Source organism: Motacilla alba, chromosome 20, assembly GCF_015832195.1.
Source record: "Motacilla alba alba isolate MOTALB_02 chromosome 20, Motacilla_alba_V1.0_pri, whole genome shotgun sequence".
In the NCBI taxonomy this organism is placed as follows: domain Eukaryota; kingdom Metazoa; phylum Chordata; class Aves; order Passeriformes; family Motacillidae; genus Motacilla; species Motacilla alba.
Window position 1 is genome coordinate 968,491 of NC_052035.1, and position 22,634 is coordinate 991,124.

Consider the following 22,634-nt stretch of genomic DNA (forward strand, 5'->3'; position numbering starts at 1 on the left):
CACTGCAAACCTGGGCAGTAACAAGCTGGCCATATTCCAGATCATAATTTGTCATGTCACATCTAGTAAAGGCATCTTTTAAAAATTTATTTATTTTGTCCCTTTTAAAATAGTTTTTGTTTTTCCCAGCCCCTTTGTATTTTGTGTTCTGAGCTCCTCACTGACACTTCCATGACAAAGTTTCAGGACAAATACTGCTTCAGATGCTTGCAAGGGCCAGGCTGAAATCAGGACAGGTACTCTGCACACACACACCCCTCTGCAATACAGCCCTGTATTTCACAATGCCCATCTCGCCTGTACCAAGGGAAACGTCAGGTATTTCTTGGTACCACATGTTAAATTTATCAGGTCTTAAGTTCATTAGATGTTTCATCAGATCACAACAGATGGGCTCAAAATACTAGAGACATGGGGCCAATTAGCAGATTAAAGGTGTCCATGTTGGATACATCTGTGCTATACTGATGCTGCTTTTAAACAGGAAAAGAAAAAAAAAAGGAAATTATTTGGAATGCCTTTAATTCTCTTAGCTGAAACATAGGAGCCTACGTCTCATCTTGCAATTATTTTCAATTTTCTCTTTTTTTGCAATGCAGGCTATGATCGAGCAGAACACTTCAGAACATGCTTCATTTAAAGATTCTGGATAATTGCTGTGAAATTGTAATTTGGGACATAGGAGTGCCCTTTTGAATCAAGACCAAAGTCTTTTACTCCTAAACATATACACAGTATCCGGCATCAGAAGTTGGTGAATTCAGTTAATAACAAGGAATTTAATCTTTCAAAGTGTTTTGTGACATTTCATGCAAAGTTCTGCACTGACAATGACTCGACTTTATATTTTGCAGCTGTTCATAGAAAACCTCCATGCCCAAGGGACAGATCAGGGCTGGGACAGGCCCGAAAACCCCAGACCATCTCCAGAGAGGTTCAACCCACAAATCTGCCTCCTTCCCTTCCCACGGAACCTGAAGAGGTCTGCTCCAAGACACATCTACAAACTCTCCATCCTTGGTCAGTGACCAACTCTAGTGCTGATGACAGAGAAATAAATAAATAGATTTGGTGTCCCTGTGGTGAAGAAAGTCTCTTCTTGGTGGTACAGAGCATGTCACAGATATAACATTGTGCTTCCCCTGTCCCAGCTGAGGGCATGGATACACTTGGAACAGGACATGCTGCTGATGGTCCTGCCAGTGGCAGCTGCTGTGCTCCCCTCATGGGTGGCTGCACTTCAGCAGAGCACAAAACCACCTCTGTTCTCACTCAGCCCAACATGCTTCACTGGGCTGTTCTGGAATCCACAGCTCCCAGGAACAATTAGTCCAATTACCTGCCCTGTCGCCCTGACCACCCCAAAATCAGCCCATGCCACTGAGTGCCAGAAGGTGGCACAAAGAGGGTGCCACAGGGTGCCTGAGGAGGAAGGTTGGGGTGAGTGGTGTGATCACCAAATCAAAGAGCAACACAACCATAAGCAGACACACATATATAATATGTACAGTGGCCATGGGTGCATTTGCACCGTGAAGGAAAACATCACATTTTAGACTGCAGAAAATGATTAAACGCCAGATTTTTTTAGTGCCAAGTGTCTCTAACTAGCCAGCAAAAAGAACAGGAAATGTCCAAATGTGGGCTAAATGACCTGGTGCAGATGTCAGCTGGGGTATTCTTCCCTTCTCAATTTCAGACACAAAATGCAAGAGCATTCTTTTATATTCACTACATGCTGTGGACAGAAAATTATCTCAGTAGTGTTTGGTTTGGTTTCTACTTTTTCTCTCACTCTCTTCAGCTTTTCCAGTAGATTCACTAGGACTAAAACACAGAGCTAAGGTACAGCCGTTAATTCAGTCAGCAGAAATTCCCAAGCCTCTCTGTAGGAATGACCCAGGCTTTTGGAACAGACTGAGATAACGCAGTGAAAGGAAAGCTCTGAACCCACCTAAGTGCTCTCCATGTTGTCTTCAGTCTGTGATCTGTGGTTTTTCACTGTGGAGTACCGCTAAGATATCTCCAAAAAGTGTCTAAGAAAGTTAAACCTGCTACCATTAATCAGAAATTCACCAGTGAGGAGGTTGAACCTCTGTAAGAAAACTACTGGGGAGTGCACAAGTTGTTAGAGGAAGAAGTTGTTAGAGCTGGTGAAAACCATTGCTCTGGTTACAAAATCAGACTGCCAGTGAGTCTGCGCTGCAACTGGATTCAAACTATTTACTGCCAAAATTCAAGGTAGGTAGTGATGTGGGAACTTCCCTGGGACGATTCACAAAATTCACGATTCACGTTGGCAAAAATCAGCTGGCCCAGATGGAGTATTAGAGGACTCCCCGTATTCCAGCTGCAGGCACCTACAAACACTACATCAGGCTGTATTATTACTGGCTTGCACTGGAAGCAAAGAAGGAGCTTGGGAAAGACAGGGAGATGAGGATAATCATCATCAATAATAACAGCAGCAGTAGCAGCTGGCTTTTCCCTTGCTCATATTCCTGATCCCTAAAAGTAAGATGCTGGCTAGAAGAGGGCTTTGGAAAGACTGAACTAATTAGCAAGACTGCCAAAAGAAAAGTGCTCCTGCCATTCCTGTAACAAGGATGGGGCTGCTTGCAATCCAAATGATTGAAAAATAAAAAGAGAGCTGGATGTTGCTGCTGCTGACCCCTCTGGTGCTGCCAGGCTGGGGAGTGCAGAACACCTTGCCAGCAGTATGGGGGCTGGAGAAGGGGCTACTTCAGAACATGCACATCACAGGGTTGTGTGTCAGCCCTGGCCACAGCACACGGCCCCTGGGAGCTGCTATAAGATTGTGGCTCCAGCAGCGTCTGCACTCCTCGGGTCCTTCAGGCCAATGATGAAACTGTTGGTTCTCCTGGCCCCATGAACCAGGGACACCACTGGGACTTTATCCACCTGATGGCCCCTGGCCACAAGAAATTCAATATCTTCTTCAGGAAACTCACCTGCAGGAATTTGAAAAGAGAAGTTGGTAACTGAAACCAGTGTTGCCTCTGATGCAAAGGTCTGTCTAACACTGCTGGGGCCTGCAGTGGGGGGAACCTGCCTGCTGCTCCTTCAGAATGTCCAAACTCACAAATTAGGACCTTGTGAAGTTTCAGATTTAATTCCATTTTAATTTCCAAGTCTGCAGGGCACACTGCAGGACAGATCCTATTTAGATTTTCCTCTGAAATGGGAAATCCCAGAAACTTTGGCCATTTGGTGTGGAATGAGAACCAAATTTCACTTATGGTGGGCTCTGGTGAAGTTTGGGGCAGTGTGAAAAACACCGCAGAGACCAAGACTTACAGTAACAAGGACAAGAGCTGACAGTACAGACTTCAGAGTGCCAGCACTGACAAGCTACAGGCCTTTGCATAAGCCTTGCCTTCTTCCCAGTTGCTGGAATTAAGGGACATGGACTGAAAAGTGAAGGAATATAATTTATGTCAGTGGGAATAAAGTGCAGGAAGCTTTGAGCACATGTCTGAGTGAAGTTGAGCTGCAGTCTTGCTGAGTTGGATATTGTCCATGGCACCTGATCTCCAGAAGGATTTAAGGACAGGACAGGGCCACTGCCAGGAGATGAACTGGGACAGAGGAAGGGTTGGAGAGAAGCACATGAAAGAGCTTGGAGAGGTGGTGCCAGAGGGGTCAGGAAGCATTTCCAGGACAAGAGGGAAACGACATGGCTGAGCAAAGGCTCCAAGCTTTGAAGAAGTTGAATTCTGATTTTTGTCTTCCCCAAAACCCTCCACACCCCTGGGGACCCTAGAACATGGTGACCTGTGGTGCTTCCATTGCACTGTGCTAGGGAAATCCTGCTCTTTTCCTAAACTTGCTGGATTTATGTCCATTTGTGTCCCACCCAGTGTCCATACTCACTGTCAACCTGCAAGGTGTTGGACTGAAGCTGGGGGTGAAGTCGACCAAGTGACAAACTTTCACTCAGATTCTTGTTAAATGTTAAAACATTTACCAAAACCTGCAAGAGAATAAATTATCCTAAATAATAAAAAAGCTATGAGAATAGGAGAAGCCAATTTCCTGAGCATCCCCCAAATTGGTGGCTCCAACATCTGCACATGCAGCAGGCAAAGGAGATTTTGAACCATTTACTGAACTGCATGAACCGCTGCAGGTGTGTGCACACACTAAGAGGTCCTTGGAATGTGGCCTGTATGTTGTTGCTTGTAAAGCAGGACATTTTCAGGATAGCATGGGCTTTTTGTCACATAGTTCCCGCTAAAGTAGCAGAGTTGTGTGTCTGGAACATGATATAAGCTCTAAAAAAGTGTTTGTTACAGCCAAAAGCTCAGCATGTGACTTCTCCAAACAAAGCACTAGGAAGCAGTTCTTGGCTTTGGTTTTGCTCTGAGTAATGCTTTCCAAAAGGTAAGGAAACTGGGACCCCTTCTCAGGCTTTTCTTTTCAGCAATTCATTACTGCTGTACATGCAAGCAAGCTATTGGCAAGTACTTCACCTCCTTACAAATCATAAATTAAGAGCAACTGCCCAATTTATATTCAGTGTTGAGCTGGAAGAATTCAGTTGGGAATGCCCTAAAAGGAGCTTTTCATCTGGAAAAGTGTTAAAGGGCTGCCAGTTTCCTGCAATTTGCTGAATAAAAAAAAAAATGCTCATTTTTTTCTTAATCATCCTTAAGATGAGTTTTGAACAGGTATTAGAATGACAAAAACTATTATAGATTTTGCCAAAATGCTTCTCCTCTACAGTTATGAGTGGTGCCACCACAAAAGGCGCAAGTAAAGTAAACTGGTAACCCTTAGAGATTTGAAATAACCCAAGTGCGGAACTGGTGACACCAAAGTTTGAACCAGTAACCTGTGGCCACCAGTTTTGACCCAGCATGGGACAATTAGGAAGGGAAAGGAGGGGACCCTACTCAGCCTTGAGTGAGCAGTTGCTCAGGGAGGACATGGCACACACCTGGACGATGCTGCTCAGGGCTCTGTCCCCGTGGTTGGCTCCCAGGCACAGGTAGGTGCCACACATCCCCTCGGAGGGCCTCACGATGGTGGGCAGCAGGAAGGACCGCGGCCGCTTCCCAGGCTGAAGGAGGTTTTGCTGCAGTTGAGGAAAAGTTGCACCAAAAAATGTCAACAAGCCAACTCTCCCACAGAAGGAACATGGAGCTCATCACCCCCTCCAAAGAAGAGGGTTTTACAATGCATAAGGCAGCTCTGGAAGCCACCAGCACAGGTCTGCATTTCTTTCTTTCCAAGACCCCAAGACATTTTGCCTGCTACTTGTTACTTATTACTTTTTAACCTGAAGAGCAACAATTCATAAAGAAACTGCTTAATACAAGTCCACATTGTTACTTAAAGTGCATCTGGGCTGCAGGGGAAGTAGGCAATGGTGTTGTTTGATAATTCTGCATTGTAATAATAACTGATGGAGTCCTCTGTTTTCTCACTTTCAGTGGCTCATATAATGAAAAATAGCAGCTTTCTACAGGCTGTTGTCTCTGTTACTAATAAGGCATTAAATAGTTCCCCTGTTGTGAAGATGAGAATAAAACTGGAAAAAGAAAAGGTAAATAAAAAATTTGTCATGTCATTTATTACCAGCCTGGGAATGGAGTGGTTCATTGTTTTATTTTGCCAGGAGAAGTCCAACATCTGGCTGTTCAGGAGGATTCCAGAGGGTGTTACTATTCCACTGCCAAAGGGACGATTTAAAGAACTGAAAAGAAACACAGGAAATTTCATAGAAATCATCCCAGAGATTTTTGTACGCCTCGAGGCTTTCAGGGCTCCAACTTTCTGTCCCACCTTGTCTTAATAGAGATTCTTTGATGGTCCTTTAGGGCTGGTGAGATTGAGGAGAGACCAATGCACTTAGGAGCAGGAGACACATATGCCAGAGCAGTCTGTCCCTCCCCATGTTTGAGGATTCCCCTTGCTGAGATGGATCTGCCTCCATCAGTCCTACATTTGCCACCACCTCTCCCCAGGGAGCAGGTAACAGGCCACTGCAGCCATGTTCCACTGTCAAAGGGCTCTAAGGCTGCACAGGGCAGAGCAGCACCAGCCCACACATCTGAACCCCGCTCTCCCATTCCTCTGCTGCAGGACTGACTGGGACAGAGCAGCCTGGCTGATCCAGGTCTGGTCCCACCCTGTCCTGCTGAACCCACTCCCTGCTCCCACCCCAGTTATAATGGAGGGAAGAGGCCAATCCTTTACCTCACCACGGCGACGATGAAGTCATCGGGGCCCATGACCAGGACCTGGCTGGCAGCGGCCCCGCTCTCCAGGGGGGAGTGAGGCATGGACAGGAAGGACTGGGAGTCATTGATCAGCTGGCGCAGGGAACTGGCTTCTGATTTACTTGAGCAAGGATGGAGGGAGAGAGGAAAGCAAGCTGTGAGCCGGGGGAGCTGGACGTGTCCTGGTGTCTCCACACAGCCAGAGCCAGGTGTCCCCAAGTGCTGCACGAGGACAGGGGGCTGTTTTGGTTCACCCCGAGGAAGGAAGGGGTGACAAGGTGGCTCAGTCTGCACAGAGAGGCACTTGGTCTGCCACGAGCCTCCAAAGACACTGTCTATCCCTGTTTGCCCTCATCAGGAGTAAACCCGTCCTCAATGGCAAAGATGACAACCCCAGCTGAATGCCAGTCTTCAGCAGGAGGACAAGTCAGGCCCAGCCCAAACACCAGCCATGGCTCAACCAGGCTCTGAGGTGGGAAGCTGGGCTGAAACCCCAGGCCTGGCCTCTCCTGCACGGCTGGGTGTTCTGCAAGGCCCCAAGCCCAACAGAGGGGCAAGGAGAGGCAGAAGTGGCACGTGTGGCCATGCCCACAGGGATGGCTGTTTGTCTGACCCACTCAAAGGGAATGTTTAGAGTTGTGGCAAAGTGGGAGGAACCCTCAAGCTCAAGCTGGCTCCAGGAAACCTCTGAGTGAGGACATCCTGTGACCCATCCCCAGAGCCCCGTGCCTGTGGTCAGCTGTGATCCTTGTAAAAGAATGAGCCCTGGGAGGACACTCAAGGTCTGACCTTTCCTTCATAAAACAGAGGGAGAAAAAGCTCAGGGCACAGCACACCCAGGAATGATATCCAACACACACATCCTGCAACTGTCATCTGCCTGTCCTCCTCAGACGTACCTCACCATGCTTTCTGCTGTGTGAGTGACAGACATATCACCAGATGGGTCTCCCAAGTTGCTCGCCAGACTCAGGGCTATTTTCAGTGTCTAAAGAAAGAAAGGAAAGAAAGGAGAAGAGGAGGAGAGGAGAGGAGAGGAGAGGAGAGGAGAGGAGAGGAGAGGAGAGGAGAGGAGAGGAGAGGAGAGGAGAGGAGAGGAGAGGAGAGGAGAGGAGAAACATTTATGTGGCCCTGGAAATACAACTTCTAATACTCCAAACTAGAAGAGGTATCTGGTGTCCTGGTGTGTTGGCCAGAGCTTAAGAAGAAAAATTACCAGAAGTCTGGGTTCTGGGAATACCTCAGTGCAAAGGGCTGCCACATGTGGGTATGGGAACCAAGAAGCCGCAGTCCAGCACAGTAAACTGTGCTGGAGGAGCCAAGTGAATCCAGCAGTATTTGTACAACCACAGAATCACAGAATGATTGGAGTTGCAAAGGACCTTAAAGCTCACCACATTCCATCCCCTTGCCATGGGCAGAGACACCTTCCCATGTTTCTCCAACCTGGTCTTGAAGGCTATGAGGGATGTGGTAGCCACAGCTTCTCTGGGCAACCTCTGCCAGCAGCTCACCATTTTCACAGGGAAGAATTTCTTCCCTATATCCCATCTAACCCTGCCCTCTGGCAGTAGGAAGCCACAAGTGCAACATCCCTGGCAGGAGCTGATGTCCAGCTCAGTGGTTCAGCCTCACTGCCAGCTGGCACACAGGGTCTCCAGGATGCCATTTACCTTCTCTTTCCATTCCTGAGTGGTCATCACAACAGCAGAGACCAGAATTAAATCCCAATGGGACAGAGGTGCTGGGCTTGCTGCTGCCTCTGGACCCCCATCTCTGCTGACCCAGCACCAGTGCTGAGCAGAAATGAGCTGTTCTGCTCTCCAGCTGCTGCCCAGCTCCTGGCTGTAAACCATCCAAAGGGCTTGAACAGAAAGCATCAGTCCCAGCACATGCCAGGAAATGATGGTGCAAAAGGAGGAAAAGATCTGCTTTCTCAGACATGCAGAATCCTGCCTGAGCCAGTCCATTGAAAATGGGAAGATGCAATTTCAAAGGACATGGTTTATCCAGCCCTGGGACCACAGCATAGCCAGGGCAGAGCCATGAGAAGAGACAGAGCTGCTCCTCAGCCAAGTCAGCCTTGAGAGAGAAAGGCTGAGCAGAAACACACTCAACATTCAGCTTGCAGGTTGGGCCATGGTCATTCAGGATTCAGAACAGCCCACTCCCCTGCAGGCAGCCAGCAAGATGTGACTGCTGGTCTGGAATGTGCCACACAGCAACAGCTTCTCCTTGGTTACCAACTGTGTAGAGAGCAGAACATGACAAACCTCTGGAGAAGGCAGCATTTCCATGGAAGAGAGTCCTGACCACCACACTGTGTCAGGGGGACAAGGGCTCGAAGGCCAGGGAAGAGCTCCTTGGAAACAGCAGAGCACTTCCACCCCAGAGGCTGAGGACCTCTTAACCTTGGTCCTGGTTGTCCCAGGGCTGGATACTTGAAGCTGGCCCAGCACATGTTCAGCTGTGGGACCCAGGCAATCAGGGTTACACATCTCCTGAAGTGACTGCCTTGGAGCTGGACGTTGCTGCTCCAGGATAACCAGCAGGTGAAATGCTTGGCAGAGGAAATAGATTCACCCAAAGCTTCCTGAAGAGAGCTCAAAAATTACTTAGGTGAGTCAACCTCCTGTGCCTCTGCACAGTGTGTGACATCTCCAGTTGCTGCATTTTTGCTGAGACACTTCCAAGCACCCATTGTCCTGTCTGCTACAAGGGTGTAGTTAAATCCTCATTTAAAATTCCCAGCTCATAAAGCCCAGCTGTGGATCTGTAAATTCCCAACTCATAAACCCCATCTGTGCATCTGTGGAACATTTAAGACTACAATTCTGCTTATAGAGCCAGAGACAGAGCACTTGCTCAACCTCCTGGAAAGCTGCAAGGTTTTGGCAAAAGAGTCCTAAATACTGGAAAAAATCTGGACCTCAGAGATCAGGAGGTGGGCAAAAATGTAAATTTTTTTTTTTAATGTGAAGTATTGGGTCAGTTTTCCTTGTCATCACCGTGTAGAGGCTTTTCTTGCAGCACACCTTGCAGTGCCCTCAGCTGCTCTGCAACGGCCAGGACCACTGGAGCTAAGACGTGGAGAAACTTGATGGGACCACCCTCAGGTGCTGTGGGGTCATTCTGCAGAGATGACTATATGCAAGAAATGGACAAAACCACAGTTTGTTCTGAAAAAGCTCTTCCTAAGCAGGAAAGATCCTCCTGCTCAGCCTCTGAGACAGCAGCACTGCTCAGTTTTACACCTTAGCAGTCTAATTGCTCATTCTCCTCTGGGAATAACATACGAACATTTTCGTACAGCCACAAAATAAATAAATCATTCTCTAGCTGCGCAAGGAATTCAGCCAAATGTTGAACCTCCTCTTACCTCCACCATCCAGTGCAAGATATTCCCTCTGGATCCTTGCCTTGTGATGTTAAAGCCCTCGAGGATGTTCAGTGCTGAGATCAGTGCAGGACCTGCATGTGGAGGTGGGGGAGTGAAAACAAGGTGCCCTGTGGAGGGAAGAGAAGAGGAATGAAGCTGCTTTTGTGAGACACCATCCAGTGAGAGCGCTCATCCATGAGGACAGGGAAACCCTTCCTGATTCAAGGGGAAATAATAGAAAGCAACATGATTTGAGAAGGGTTTCCCAGAACATCCCTGTTGTATCTTTTCTATTTCTTCATGAAGGATGAAGGAAGCCCAAACAGGGATGCTTTTTTACCTCTGAAATTCAGTTCTCATTGGTTGGCTGTTGGTTTCCAGATTGCAGTATGGAAGAATGGAGATGAAATCGTAGAAAACCAGAATGGTTTAGGTGGGAAGGGACCTCAAAGGCCACCCAGTGCCACCCCCTGCCATGGGCAGGGACCCCTTCCACTATCTCAGGTTGCTCCAAGCCCTATCCAACCTGGCCTTGGACACTTCCAGGGATCCAGGGGCAGCCACAGCTGCTCTGGGCCCTGTACCAGGGCTTCACCTCCCTCACAGGGAGAGATTGTTTCCTAACATCTATTCTAAATCTCTTCTCTTTTAGTCTGAAATCATTTCCCTTGTCCTGTCACTCTCTGCCCATGCTAAAAGTCACTTTCCCTCATTTTTTATAAACCTCTTTTACATACTGGAAGGCTACCCAAAAAAATTGCAGCTATAAGGAGGGTAAATACAGGGACTGCTAGAAAATATTGACATTTTAGAAACTTTTTGCATAAAGTTAGCTTTTTTCCCTTTGGGAACTGTCTTCAGCTGTAGGTCCAGCTTCTATTGAGATGTTGCATCAAGATATGACCATGTTGCATTTTTAGACTTCCAAGGGAAAAAACATTTCAAAGTGCTGAAAATCTCCTGAGCCACCCATGATGCATCAGTGTCAGCAGGGAATAGCAGGAAACTGTCTGGAAGGCCTTTCTGCAGACATTTCAGCAGAGCTTTGACTTCAACTCTTGTTCAATGCTGTTGCCACCCCTTGAAAGGAGAAGAAAACCTTCCCCTGAAGCTGCATGGTGATGGGTGAGGGTGTACCTCGATAGATTGTGTGCATGGGGTCCTCCACAGTGACACTGTAATTGCTGAAATCCTCCTCCACCAAGACTCCTCCATAGTTGTGGACCTGCAAGAGAGCAAAGCAGTGCACAGTGAGCAGCCTGGGCCAAGTCTCTCTGTGCAACACACCCCTCACTGTAAAACACATTCCATTGAGATCCCTGAGCAAGTGCCAGGTTCCTTAGGGTACCCTGGAAATCTGTGCTTTCACAGCCCTGGGGACCTGGCTCACTGTTCAGCATTGCAGGAAGGCTCTGCATTCCCCTCCAAAAGCTCACCCACCCCAAGGGTGATCCCAGGACTTTCTGTCTGCCCAGGAAGATGGGGATTGGCCCTGCCCTGCAGCCTCCCGTGCTCTGGCTGGCAAACAGGAGTGTGTTAAGGGGTATTGAATACTGCCAGGATTATGGGTCCAGGAGACAAGGAGCTTGGGTGTAGCAGGTGGCCATCACTACAAATATCAACTAAAAAAATCACTGTTCTCACCCTGTTTGAAATTATTTCATCTGACAGTGGGTCTGCTGTAGCCTTGGTCTTCCTGCAAGATTCCTGTCAGAGGTACAATGTTCCAGGGTTGGTACAGGAAAGATGGGCCATTCCCTCCACTGCAGGTCTTCAGTGGCTGAGTCATGATGGAGATGAGGGAGGACTATCAAAGGGTGGTGGGGCACTGCCCAGGCTCCCCAGGGAATGGGCATGGCCCCAAGGCTGCCAGGGCTCCAGGAGTGTCTGGACAATGCTCTCAGGGAGAGGGTGGGATTGTTGGGATGCCTGCATGCTCTGATCTCTAATCCAGCTAGCTTCCTTGGCAGGAAAACTCCTCTGGCAAAACTGAATGAATCACTGGAGCAGGACAGCTAGTGCAGGGCATGCTGTGGGGCCAGAATGCCAAGCAACCCCAAAGCTGCTAAAGATGTCTCTCCTACTTGGGATCCCTGTTTCCTTCCCAGAGAAAAGGCTGGTTGAACCCCAGGGCTGTGCTGAGCCAGGACCTGGCTCCCCAGACCCAGCCAGCTGGGAACGGGGCACAAGGAGCAGAGAAAGGGGAAGAAGCTGCAGCCAGCCACATACTGCAGACATCCCAAATTCCCAAGAGAGCACTATTTTGCACCTGTGCCTGGAAGCAAAGAGTGGGTGTTTTGGAGCTGTTGATTTCACCAGATGGATGCCCTCCCTGTGCTGGAACAATAAACACTTTGTGAAGGCAGCACTTTGCTCTGCAACCAAAGCTGGAATTGTGCACTGGATCCCAGTGCTTGTCAGGATCTTTGATGTGGCAACCCTGGGCCTTGTTCCTCCACAGGGAATTTGTGCTTCCCTGTGGCAGCCCCCAGGTCAGGGGAACACAGTGACAAAGCAGGGTTTAGCTGTGGAGATGCTCACAAGCTTGGGACTCCTCCTGCTCCACATCCTTCACCTCTGCTGTAGTTTAGGTGAACCATAGATTTCCAAACACAGACCCCACAGATGTCTGAGGCTTGAGTGGAATGAACACATTCCAGATTCTTGATGAGCTATTGAAGGAGCATCACTTGAGCCACGGTGGCACAATAAAATGGTGTTCCAACTACCCTGACTGCAGCCACACAGATGTAAAAGTTGTTATGGTTTGTTGGGGGCTTTTTTCACCAGAATTACATTGTCTGTTCTGATATTTTTTTCAGAGCACCTCTAACAGGAGTTAAAGTAAGGCAACCCCAAGCGGGACCAAGCCTTTCTAATCCTCTGCTCACAAGACTCAGGGTTTTAAACCATCTTCCTGGAGTCTGTATCCTACAGTCCCATTAACCACAACGACTTGTTTCTCAACAGCCTCTCATTCTGGGGGAAAAGGCTTTGTCACCCAAGTGAACAGAGCCCAGAGCCCAAAATGATTTTTGTTTTCCTTCCAGACTGTCCTGGTTATAGAGGAAATGGAGGTTTCACTTCTGTAGACTGTGGGAATGACCTGTGTGTCACTCCCACTACTGCAGGGACAGGAAAGGAAAAGGAGGCATCTGTCCCCATCATTGTGCTGGCACTTAGCTTATGTCCAGTTTGTCACCTTAAGCAGGTGGCAGTCCCAGGCCGGCAGGTGCCAGGGGCAGTCCTGGCTCACCTCGGAGATCATCTCCTGGGTCAAGTTCCCGCTGTAGAAGGCTGACACCCCTTCTGCCCCCAGCAGCTGCAGCACGGCCGCCAGGTCCAGGCGCCGGATGAACATCCCAGGCAGCAGGGGCTGCCCATCTGGCAGGAAGATCTTCTGGAATCGCTCAGAGTAGTTCAGGTCCTTCAGTTCACTAAGGGCTTTGGCTGCAGGTGAGAAGGGGAAGGACATCGAGAAAAAGCAGGGGTCAGGAAGGCACAAAGGACCTGGAGTCACTGTGCACCTGATGGGGATGTTGCAGCCCTGCTGCTGCCTCTGGCCCTATTGCAAAACTAGAGGGGAGCTGGACCATTGGTCTTTTGGAACTGGGAAAGAAACTCAAAGAAACCCCAGAACACTTCCCTGCCTGGCCCTGGGCACTGCCCAATGTGACTGTTCTGCCCTAGCTCTGCCCAGCCATGGCAAAGGGCTCCCGTTTGGCTGCCACCACGCTGTCCCCTGGCAGACTGTGGCTCACTCATTGCTCAACTCCCAACATCATCCAATCTCCACGTCCACAAAACCCTGATTTCCCATGACTAACCCCCTGCATCTCCAGCTGCCTTGCACAGTGAACTGCCCTGAGCTGCCCTTCAGGTACTCACCCAGGTCATGTGTGACATTAAAGCCATTCTGGGCGACACCGGCTGTGAGGCCCAGCAGCTCGGACCATGGGAGCCTGCCAAGGGAGAGAGGACAAGGAGAAATGGGCCTTGGAGGGGTGCAGTGGGGCAGGGTGGTGGGGAGCTAGCACAGAGCTTGACTCTGCAGTCAGGGGCTCCTGGGACACCAGGCTGAGGGGCCAGCAGTGGCCAAAAGGAGCACTGAGCTTTCAGTGCTTCTCCTTAACAGGACCATGTCAGCACTCCAGGATGTGCCCCAGAGAGGAATGGCAGTGCATGGATGGGGGAAGGGCTGCGTCAGCAGCAAAAGCTCAAGCCAATCTCTGGTTGTGAGCGAGTCATTCAAATCCCTGCATATCCCAACAGAGCACCAAGGATGGGCACATCTCTTAGGATCCAGCTAAAGAGACAATGAAAATGCACAGACATGAGAGGCCATGTGCTGCAGCTCTAACAGAACATTTATTGTACATCTTCTTAGCCAACAGTTCACTTTGCAGAAAACATGACCAAGCTGAATTTTTTCTTTTGTAAATCAAATAGCAAAAAAAACCCAAAACCATCTCTTTCAACACAAGCCTCTAAGTACCTCTTAGCTGATGTTTTTGACTGGTGGCTGAGAACATGGTATGATGGCAAGGGCTCGTGTGCTCCCAGCTTCCCACAGGGACCCCAGGGCACAGCCTGTGCCAGCCCCATGTCTTACCTGCCATGTAACTGGTGTGCCTGGTGCATTCCTAGGATCATGCCTGGCACCCCTACGAGCAGACCTGGCTGTAAAACAGGGAGGACAAAAAGGAAGAGAGTAGTCTCCTTTCCATGAGGACATGAGACACGGTCCCCAGCGGCAAGGGAAGGTGCAAATCATGTTTACTTTGGAATTATCTGCATAGTTAGGAGAGAGGAAGAGTCTGTAGCAACACACTTTACTATGGAATAAAAGGTTTTGGAAGGAGAGATTCAATCTTGTTCTCAACCCAGTTTGATCAGGAGAGATAACTCAGCAGAACAACTTGGGATTATGCTCCTTCCTGGGGCTCTTGTCCTCCCAGCATCCTGCTGCCACAGAGATGTACCTCTTTAGTCCCCAAAGCTCTACAGGCATTTCGGGGCTGATAAAGAAGTGTTTTCCCTGGATTCCTCATGTCTGTAGGGCCCAGGATCTCCCATGATGAGAGAGACCTCTTGCTGCTTTGCTGGGCATCTGGCCCTCAGCCTGAAAGTTGGACGGAGGAGACCTGGAGACAATGGCTGCGGAATACTACTTCTCACCTTGGTGTCTTGCTGCAGGTCCCCTTCCAGTGGGATGCCCAGGGGAGCCACCTCACGGAAGTCGATCACCCAGCTCCTGTTCTTGCGGATGTCGTGGATCAGCATCACCCCGCCCCTGCGGCGAGACAGGGTCAGGGCGCAGCGCCGGCTGCTCCTGCAGCAGCCACAGCCATGTAACTCGGGTGGCACTGAGGCCAGGGCGGTCCAGTGAGACAAGGGGCGCTGTGCCAGGTCACCAGCCCCAGCAGGGCCACAGGGTGGCTGGAGTAGCAGCGAATGCTGCTGTCCTTCCCTAGGGTGCACACCAGGACAGCCAAGGCAGGGGTGGTGTGGGACACAGGCAGCCCTGTGCTGAGCCTGGTGAGGCTGGAGCAGCCTCTGCCTGCCTGGTCATGGAGCCACTGGCTCTGTTCCACTGCCAGGTTAGGACCATCTGGGATTTTCTTTCTAATCTGAGCAGTTTTGCAACAAAAGAGGGTGTTTGCTTACAGCGGCAATGAGTGGTGCAGCTGAAGCATGATCGGGTGGCTTCGGTTTATACAACACGGCTGAGCCCTCCTGCAGAGCCAGGAGCACCAGGCTCACATGGGTGCCACCCTGGGAATGAGGGCTGGGAGAAGGAAACCCCTCCCTGGCAGCTTCCTGGAGCTGGGCTAGGACCTCAGCCTCAGGAGCAGAGCTTGTGGAAGGCAGGACTCGGGCTCTGAAAGCACCGGGGCTGAGCCCGGGGTATTTGTAGCTCCTGGCACAGCTCATGTGGCTGGGGGGCTATGTCTCCCTCTACCCCTCACCAGCCCTCTCGAGCCTGGGGCTTGGATGCTCCCTGCAACCACTACAGCAGAAATAATTCCCTGCCTGGGGGTCTCTGTCCTGTGCTGACAGCATGGAGCACAGGAAGGGTCACTGTGACACATGTGGACACATCCACTGCCTAATGTCAGAGCCCTGCCACCACACCCTGAGCCTGGCACTGCCACAGAGGCATTTCTCAGCTGCAGAGGGACTTTTTACAAGGGCAGATAGTGACAGAACAAGGGGGAGTGGCTTTACACTGACAGAGGGCAGGTTTACATCAGGTATTTGGAAGAAATATTCCTCTGTCTGAGGGGGAGGTAGGGGAACCAGGCACTGGTGCAGGCTGCCTCATCCATGGAAGTGTCCAAGGCCAGGCTGGATGGGGCTTGGAGCAGCCTGGGATAGTGGGCAGTGTCCCTGTCCATGGGTGGCACTGGATGGGTTTTAAGGCCTCTCCAACCCAAACCATTCTGGGATTCTGTGAAACCACTCCCTTGGGGACACCCGAAGACAAGAGCAGAGGGCGAGTGCCCCACACTTACCCTCCCAGCCCCGAGGTGTGGGGGTTGACGATGCCGGCGCAGAGGGCCGAGGCGATGGCCGCGTCCACCGAGGAGCCGTGCCTGGCCAGCACGTGGGTGCCCAGCACGGTGCAGCGCGCGGCGTCCGTCACCACAGCGCCGCGGTGGAACAGCTGCCGGACACAAGAGGGCACAGCTGGGCAGTGCTGGTCCTGCCCGTCTCTGCACCCACCAGTGTGGCACCTGAGGCTTGGGGACAGCGCCGAGGATGTGGCTGATCCAACAAATGTCAGTGGGAACTGTACGTCCCTTGGCACATCCCCGCTCCAGGGTGGCTGCAGGCAGCCATGGCCACCGGTTCAGACAGCTTTCCACTCTTTGTGTGCCAGGCTGGGAGGCCATGTCTCCTTCTGCCCCTCACCAGCCGAGAGCTGTCCCTGTGCTGCAGCCAGGCAGTCAGTAGCAATGGGAATACAGCTGCAAAGCATGCAGCAGGGCCCAAGGAAAACAGCGTGTTCTCATCCTCATGCCAGAGCTGTGCTAATGCAGTCCCATGATATTTTAAAGAGTTGATTTCATCCCTATAGCACAAATTGCAGCATCTCAACAAGAGCCAGGCTGGCCTGGGGACATGCAAAGACAGAAGGGCCATGGTAACATGTGGAGATGGTGATGGTGACACCTGGCTCACTGTGACCCTGGCAGAGGTTCTGCAGGAGGATCCAATCCTGTGGCCATAGTGCCTTGGCTGTGCAATCTAGCACTGGACCATGGGACAGATTAGCAGGAGGTTCACCTCTGTCTTTAGCTATTTCCCTGCTTAGTCCTGTATGAATCTTCCAGAGGTGAATCTGGGCATGTATGCCCATAATCCATAAAACTCTGTCCACGTGGACAAGATGCCTACTGTTTAACTAAGGATTATTTTCTGAAAGCACTCCCACCTGGTTCAAACCACAGCTGCAGTCACAGCAGTGGGGTTTTCTGTTCCCCCCCCAGCAGCACCCCCAAACCTGCCTGACATAGCCCCCCCACCATGGCCATGGGGCAAGCTCTGAGAGTCTGGCTCAGCTCTCCAGGCACAACTTCCAGATGCAGGAAAAGGCTTTCAAGCCAATTTGGGGTGGAACCAGGGGGAGACTGAGCACCCAGGGCCTCACTGACACCAGCCACGGCTCCCTGGTACTCCCCTTGCCGAACTGCTGACCAGAAGGAAAGTCAGGGAACTCTCCCATCTTTGGAACCAAAGCCCAACCATAAAGCCACTGTTTTGTCTTACCTGAGGGTCCCCAAAATAGATCTGCATGATGAGAGCCACAGTGACACCTGTGGCAAAGGTCAGGCAGGCAGTGATGATGACGGTCAGCCCATCCTGCTGGCAGCTGCAGTCTCCTGAGAAGGGGTCCTTGCTGGTCTCCTGCAGAGGGGACACGTCCTGGCTCCCCATCTCTGAGGAGGACGAGGGCAGGCGCTGGAGACGCGCAGACTTCAGGAAGGAGTCTGGGTCTTTGTGGGCAACAGGGAGAAAACAGGTGTGAGTTGTTGAGCAACTTGGGGCTCTTATTGCAGTGTTTACCCAGCACTAACATTACACTGAGCCCCTTCCAGCATGGCTATCACCTTCCCTATTGATCCCAGCTCTCAGGAGCCTTTCTGGCTCAGATATTGCTTTGAGTTATTTTACTGATCCTTTTCTTTAGCTCTGGTTATTCCAAACTTTCTTCCCTGGAGATTAAGAGAGACAAGAAACCCTTGAACTTTTACCCCATTTCAGTCCATTCATCAGCCTTCAGTGACACGCCCACTCTTATGCTCCATTTGGACAAGTTCTTAACACAGCAAACAGGTCTTTGAAATGTAGTGGGACTGAAGAAGAGAAAATTAAGACATGAAAAAAGATGCAGCAGCTTTACTTGGAGCTGTGATTGAGCTAAAGCACCTGAGCAAAACAGAGGTAAAGCAAAACATTTGGCCTGGGAAGAGAAAATCCCTGTAGGGAAGCGAGGGCAGGGAGGAGCAAACCTGCAAACTGGAGGCCTCGGAACATCCACTCGCTCCTCTGCAGGAAGGACTCTGCTTTAATTCCTTGCTTCCTCTGGCAGATGAGGCCCACTGTGAAATGAAGCCACACACTGGACACCCAGCTCCAAGATGGCAAAGCAGTGGGGCAGGGGTTTGCTGGGCCTCAGCAGGATGAAAAAGTCTCTTTTTTGCTCTGAAAGATGCCTTGAATCTCTGTGAGTGTCAGCTGCTGCCCTTGTGCTGGGAGGGCACTGGCTAAGGATGCCCTGCCTGTCCTGTTGCTGCCAGGCACACGGAGCTGCTGGGGTAGCTGTGAGGTCGTGCCCATCCCTCATGGCCTCTGAAGGGGACCAGGTAGCTCAGGGCATCATCCAGGGCTCCTGGAGGAATTTTTTCAGGGGCTGCAGTACTGTGTGCATCCATGGTGGAAAAAGAAGCATCAAGTGGAAAAGACAAGATAAGAAGCTTGTCCCTCTGTACAGATGTTTCCTGGGCTTGGAAAAGGAGAGGGGAGTGAGCAGGAGAGCCCACATCCCCCATTAACTGCCCGTCTGTCTGCTCTGGCAGGTGCTGGGTATCACCCTGAGCACTGCCAGCCCAGTCCTTGTCATGGCATTAACCTGACCTGGCTGCAGCTCTCCTGAGGCCAGGGAGGGAAGGAGTTTTAATTTCAATGATGCTGCAACCAGGAGTAAACTCCCACAGCCAGGGAATCCCCTCAGAGTGAATTTAATCTCATTTGGGCTGTGGTGGTTTAGGAGTGGGACTGGGAAAGGCTCAGCTTTTGCAGCCTGAGCCTCTGAGCACATACTGAGCCCCTCATGGGCTTGTCTGGCCTAGGTGAGCTGGACTGAGCAGGAGGACTGGCTGGTGGCCTCAGTGGGGGCCACAACTGGCCTGGTAGGGGCTGCCATTAGAGTGGGATGTCACATACAGCCCCTGGCACACACGAGTTAGGCCCCAGCCCCACCTCCAGGAAAACTGAGGAGTGAGCTGGACTCCAGGACACCATCCCTCTGCTCTGGTGACGGGCCAGCCCAGCATGAGGGGACATGAATACCTAGGAAGCAACTGTAGAAGAGGGCAGACCACAGCCCTCCCACCATGAAGCACCTCCATTCTCTGCCACAGACATCCTAGTTTTAGTCTCTGCAACCACAGGTCATAGGGAGAGCAGAGCTGCGGTGTGGGGATGGGAGCAGCTGGAAGAGGTCACTTGGGAGCAGAAGCAGCCTGCACAGCCAATGCACAGCTGCCCATCCCAACACCAGTGTGCATGCTTTGAAAAAGAAGCCACCAAATCCCACTTGGCTTCTGTGGGGCCGTGACGGAGTCGTGGCTTTATGGGGGAGCCAGTGCTTTGGAGAACCAGGGCCACCTCAGGTCTGGAGCTGTTGCAGAGGAGACAGCAGAGACTGGAGCTGCTGGTGGGCTCTGCAGGTGCTCCTGCAACAACTGTCAGGAGAGCAGCAGCTCTTCTCCAGCCATCCCACCTGCAGTGTTGGCACTGCCAAAACTGCACCAGATTCTGGTTGTGTGACAAGAGGCCTTGTGCTTCCAGGAGAGCTGCTCCCACGCTCCTGCATGCAGTGGCTTTGCCTTGATGGTCAGGAGAGCACAGGGTGGGAACAGGCAATGGGAATTTCACCCGTGGGCATGGTGGGACAGGGCAGAGGGCAAGGGGAGCCTGGGGCTGTGCAAACTTGGGTTTGGGGGCTGACAGGCACTCAGAGTGGGAACCAGCCCCCGGGGGAAGGGCGATATCACCAGAAGAAACATAGCATGGGGGAGAAACAGCATTTCTCTCAACTATGGCGAAGGAAGCAATCAGTTAAAAATAGGCAGAGGATTTTCTCACAGATCAAACGATCACCTGACTTTATTCCAGCTGAGCACGGGAGGGATGAAGCATCCTGGACTGAGGGATGTGCAAGTAGTACCCCAAGGTGGGGATATGCTCAAGGAGCATCCCAGGTGGAGAGACGCTCAAGGAGCATGCAAGGAAGCCATGCACAAGTGGTCCAGGCTGGAAGGCCAGGCAGGCTGTGGGAGCGCACATTCCAGCCTGCCCTGGGAGGCTCTGCGCCGAACCCCCGAATCTCTGGCCGCCTTCCGTCCCTTAGGGTGAAGGCGGGGCCGGGGCTCAGGGACGGCGGGAGCCGGGGAGCCCCGCTACGGGCGCGGGGCCGAGGGCCGGGGGTGCCGGGGGCCGCGGGCGGGCTCTGCCACCGCCCCTCACCCGTGTCCTGCTCGCCCAGGAACGCGTCCTCCTCCTTGCGGGCGCGGAGGCCGCTCTCGGCCGCGCCGCTCGGCTCCTCCTCAGGCAGCCGCGGGAAGCTGGTGATGCTCATGTAGTCCACGGGCGAGCCGGCGGCCAGGGCCCGCTGCCGGCCCGGCACCGCCTCCGGCACTGCCATCGCCGGGTCACGCCGAGCCGGGACCCACAGCCGCGCCGAACCGGGCCGGGCCCACCGCTCCCGGTCAAACGGAGCCGCCCCGCGCCGGCCGGGCGGGGCCGCCGGAAGGGGCCGGGCTGAGGGGCGGCTCCTCCCCGGGGCTGGGGGCGCTCCGGGCCGCTCTGGCAGCCCGGGTTTGTCCCGGGTGCTGCCGCGGCAGCCAGCACCGGCAGGCGGGGTCGTGCGCGGCTGGGGCGGAGCGGGGGGGGGCCGGGCCGAGCCCTGCTCCAGCCGGGGTTGCTCCATGGCCCGAGCTCCCCTTCGCCCCTGACCCTCACAGGGGGGGATCAGCCCCGGCCGCACCGCATCAGGCGGGTTCCAGGCCAAGCCTCCGGGGAGCTGGATCCGAGATTCCTCCGTCCGCCTCCAGAAGGCTGGAAGAGTTTTCCAGGGGATGGGCATGGACATTACGTCGCTGCCACAGCCAGCCCGTAGCAGGGGCCTCACATCTCACCCGTTGTCACGGGGCAAGGGGCCACCAGCACCCAGTGGGACCATCAGCCAGAGATGCTGTGACATTGCCCCAGAGCGGCCGGGTGCTCTGCTCTCCCACAGCCTTCTTTCCATCGCTGGCTGCTCGTGCGTGTGGCCCTCTGAGATGAAAGCTGGACACCGTGGTTCCCTCTACAGCACAGGGAGTTTGGGTTGCCGTTTGCAGGTGCAGCTGGCCAGGCTCACCTGGCAGTGGTGGCTCCCTGCTCCTGGCTCCAGCAGCACCGGCACAGGTGTCAGGCGGGGCTGAGGCTGCTGGGTAGCACAGGGAGCCAGCACAAAGCCGGGCAGAGCCCAAATGGGAGCACAGGACCAGCTGTGCCTGGGGCAGGCCTGAGCTGTGGTTACCAACAGCTCCCATTTGGCAAAGAGTTGTGGTGGACTTGCATGTGTTGAGGGGCCTGGATTACATAGATGTTTCTGAGATCAAATTGGCTGAAACATTTAAATTTTCCCCTGCACTTCTTCCAGAGATTGACCTAAAAACCACCAGTAAAATAACTGCAAGATGGAAGATGTTGTTTCTCTCCATGGTCCAAGTTTGTGAAAATTCCTTATCCCTGCAACAACATTGGCCTCTCTCGACTTGGCACACAAACTTGTCTCTTTGGCTGCCAGATCTGAAAAATCCATCTACTGCCCCAATGTATCCTGGACATCTGTTGTTTTGGGAGGCAGAGTATGTGGAGTGCTGTTTGGATCTGGGGAGGTCACCTGACAGGTATGTGTCCTACTTTTTCATCCTCTGATGAGCCAGCTAATCCCCTGCATGAGCAGCTCCACTGGCTCGGTGCTTCTCAACACCGGGATTTGTAAATCTTCCTTTGCTGAGGCACTTGCAAGGTTTTGGTTGTGCCTCCAGCAGCCCGAGGACATCATGACTATTGCCAGCTATAGTAAATAAATAAATAGGAATAGGGACAGGAGTAGGATAGTTTGGTTATAGTGGAGCAGTCTCAGTCTGCTCCACTTTCAGACATCTGTCCAGTCTGCCCATCCCCAGCAGCTGGTGGGGTTTCTTCCCCACCACTGCATCTTCAACAAGGCCAGGAGCTATGTCCATACTGCATCCTCTTCCACCCACTGCCTGGCAGAGGATCAACCCACCAGCCCAGCCTCTGCCTCTCTGGTGTTTAAGACAAACCCAAACCAGTTGGCTGTGGCAGGAGCAGCCACCTCAGTCCCTCTGGCCAGTGACTTGCCACCTGCCTAGATCATGTCACGGCTGGCTCCAGCCTGACTGGCCCCTCGGGGTGTGGTGGGGCAGAAGGTCAGAGCCCCAGTCAGGGAAGGCTAATGTGGCTCTATCCTACCACAGATCAGATTCCACAGGCTCTGGAAGGAGCCACGCTGGGGGACAGTGGAGCCACTCCTCAGAGCTGCGGGTCAGCAGTTGAGGACTCTCCCCATGGGTCAGCACAAAGCTCCTCGAGGCTGAGAGCCCTCAGCTCATTGCATAGGGATTTTGCATTACAGGGGACCCTGCTGAAATCTTGAGAATTCGTACAGTCAGGTGGTTTCAATTCTACTTCACAGCATGAATCTG

The 22,634-nt window shown here is 52.2% G+C and overlaps 1 protein-coding gene across 4 annotated transcripts; it reads right to left on the minus strand.

The window, feature by feature from the left end:
• Positions 1-505: 505 nt before the first annotated feature.
• GGT7 (gamma-glutamyltransferase 7) lies at positions 506-21,943 on the minus strand. Of its 4 annotated transcripts, none has more exons than XM_038158982.1 (16): positions 20,380-21,943; positions 18,141-18,230; positions 17,398-17,624; positions 16,140-16,291; positions 14,803-14,917; positions 14,237-14,304; positions 13,513-13,586; positions 12,827-13,074; positions 10,762-10,849; positions 9,625-9,752; positions 7,145-7,233; positions 6,223-6,366; positions 5,602-5,719; positions 4,961-5,098; positions 3,895-3,994; positions 506-2,972 (listed from the first exon to the last, which is right to left on the minus strand). In XM_038158982.1, exons 1-16 carry the CDS (start codon positions 21,002-21,004, stop codon positions 2,809-2,811), a joined length of 2,568 nt encoding a protein of 855 aa, XP_038014910.1. In that variant the 5' UTR covers positions 21,005-21,943; the 3' UTR covers positions 506-2,808. The 4 variants fall into 4 exon arrangements, with proteins under 4 accessions (XP_038014910.1, XP_038014911.1, XP_038014913.1 ...); XM_038158983.1 differs by having other exon boundaries at positions 12,881-13,074; positions 20,380-21,936; XM_038158985.1 differs by lacking the exon at positions 18,141-18,230 and having other exon boundaries at positions 20,380-21,935.
• Positions 21,944-22,634: the final 691 nt, after the last annotated feature.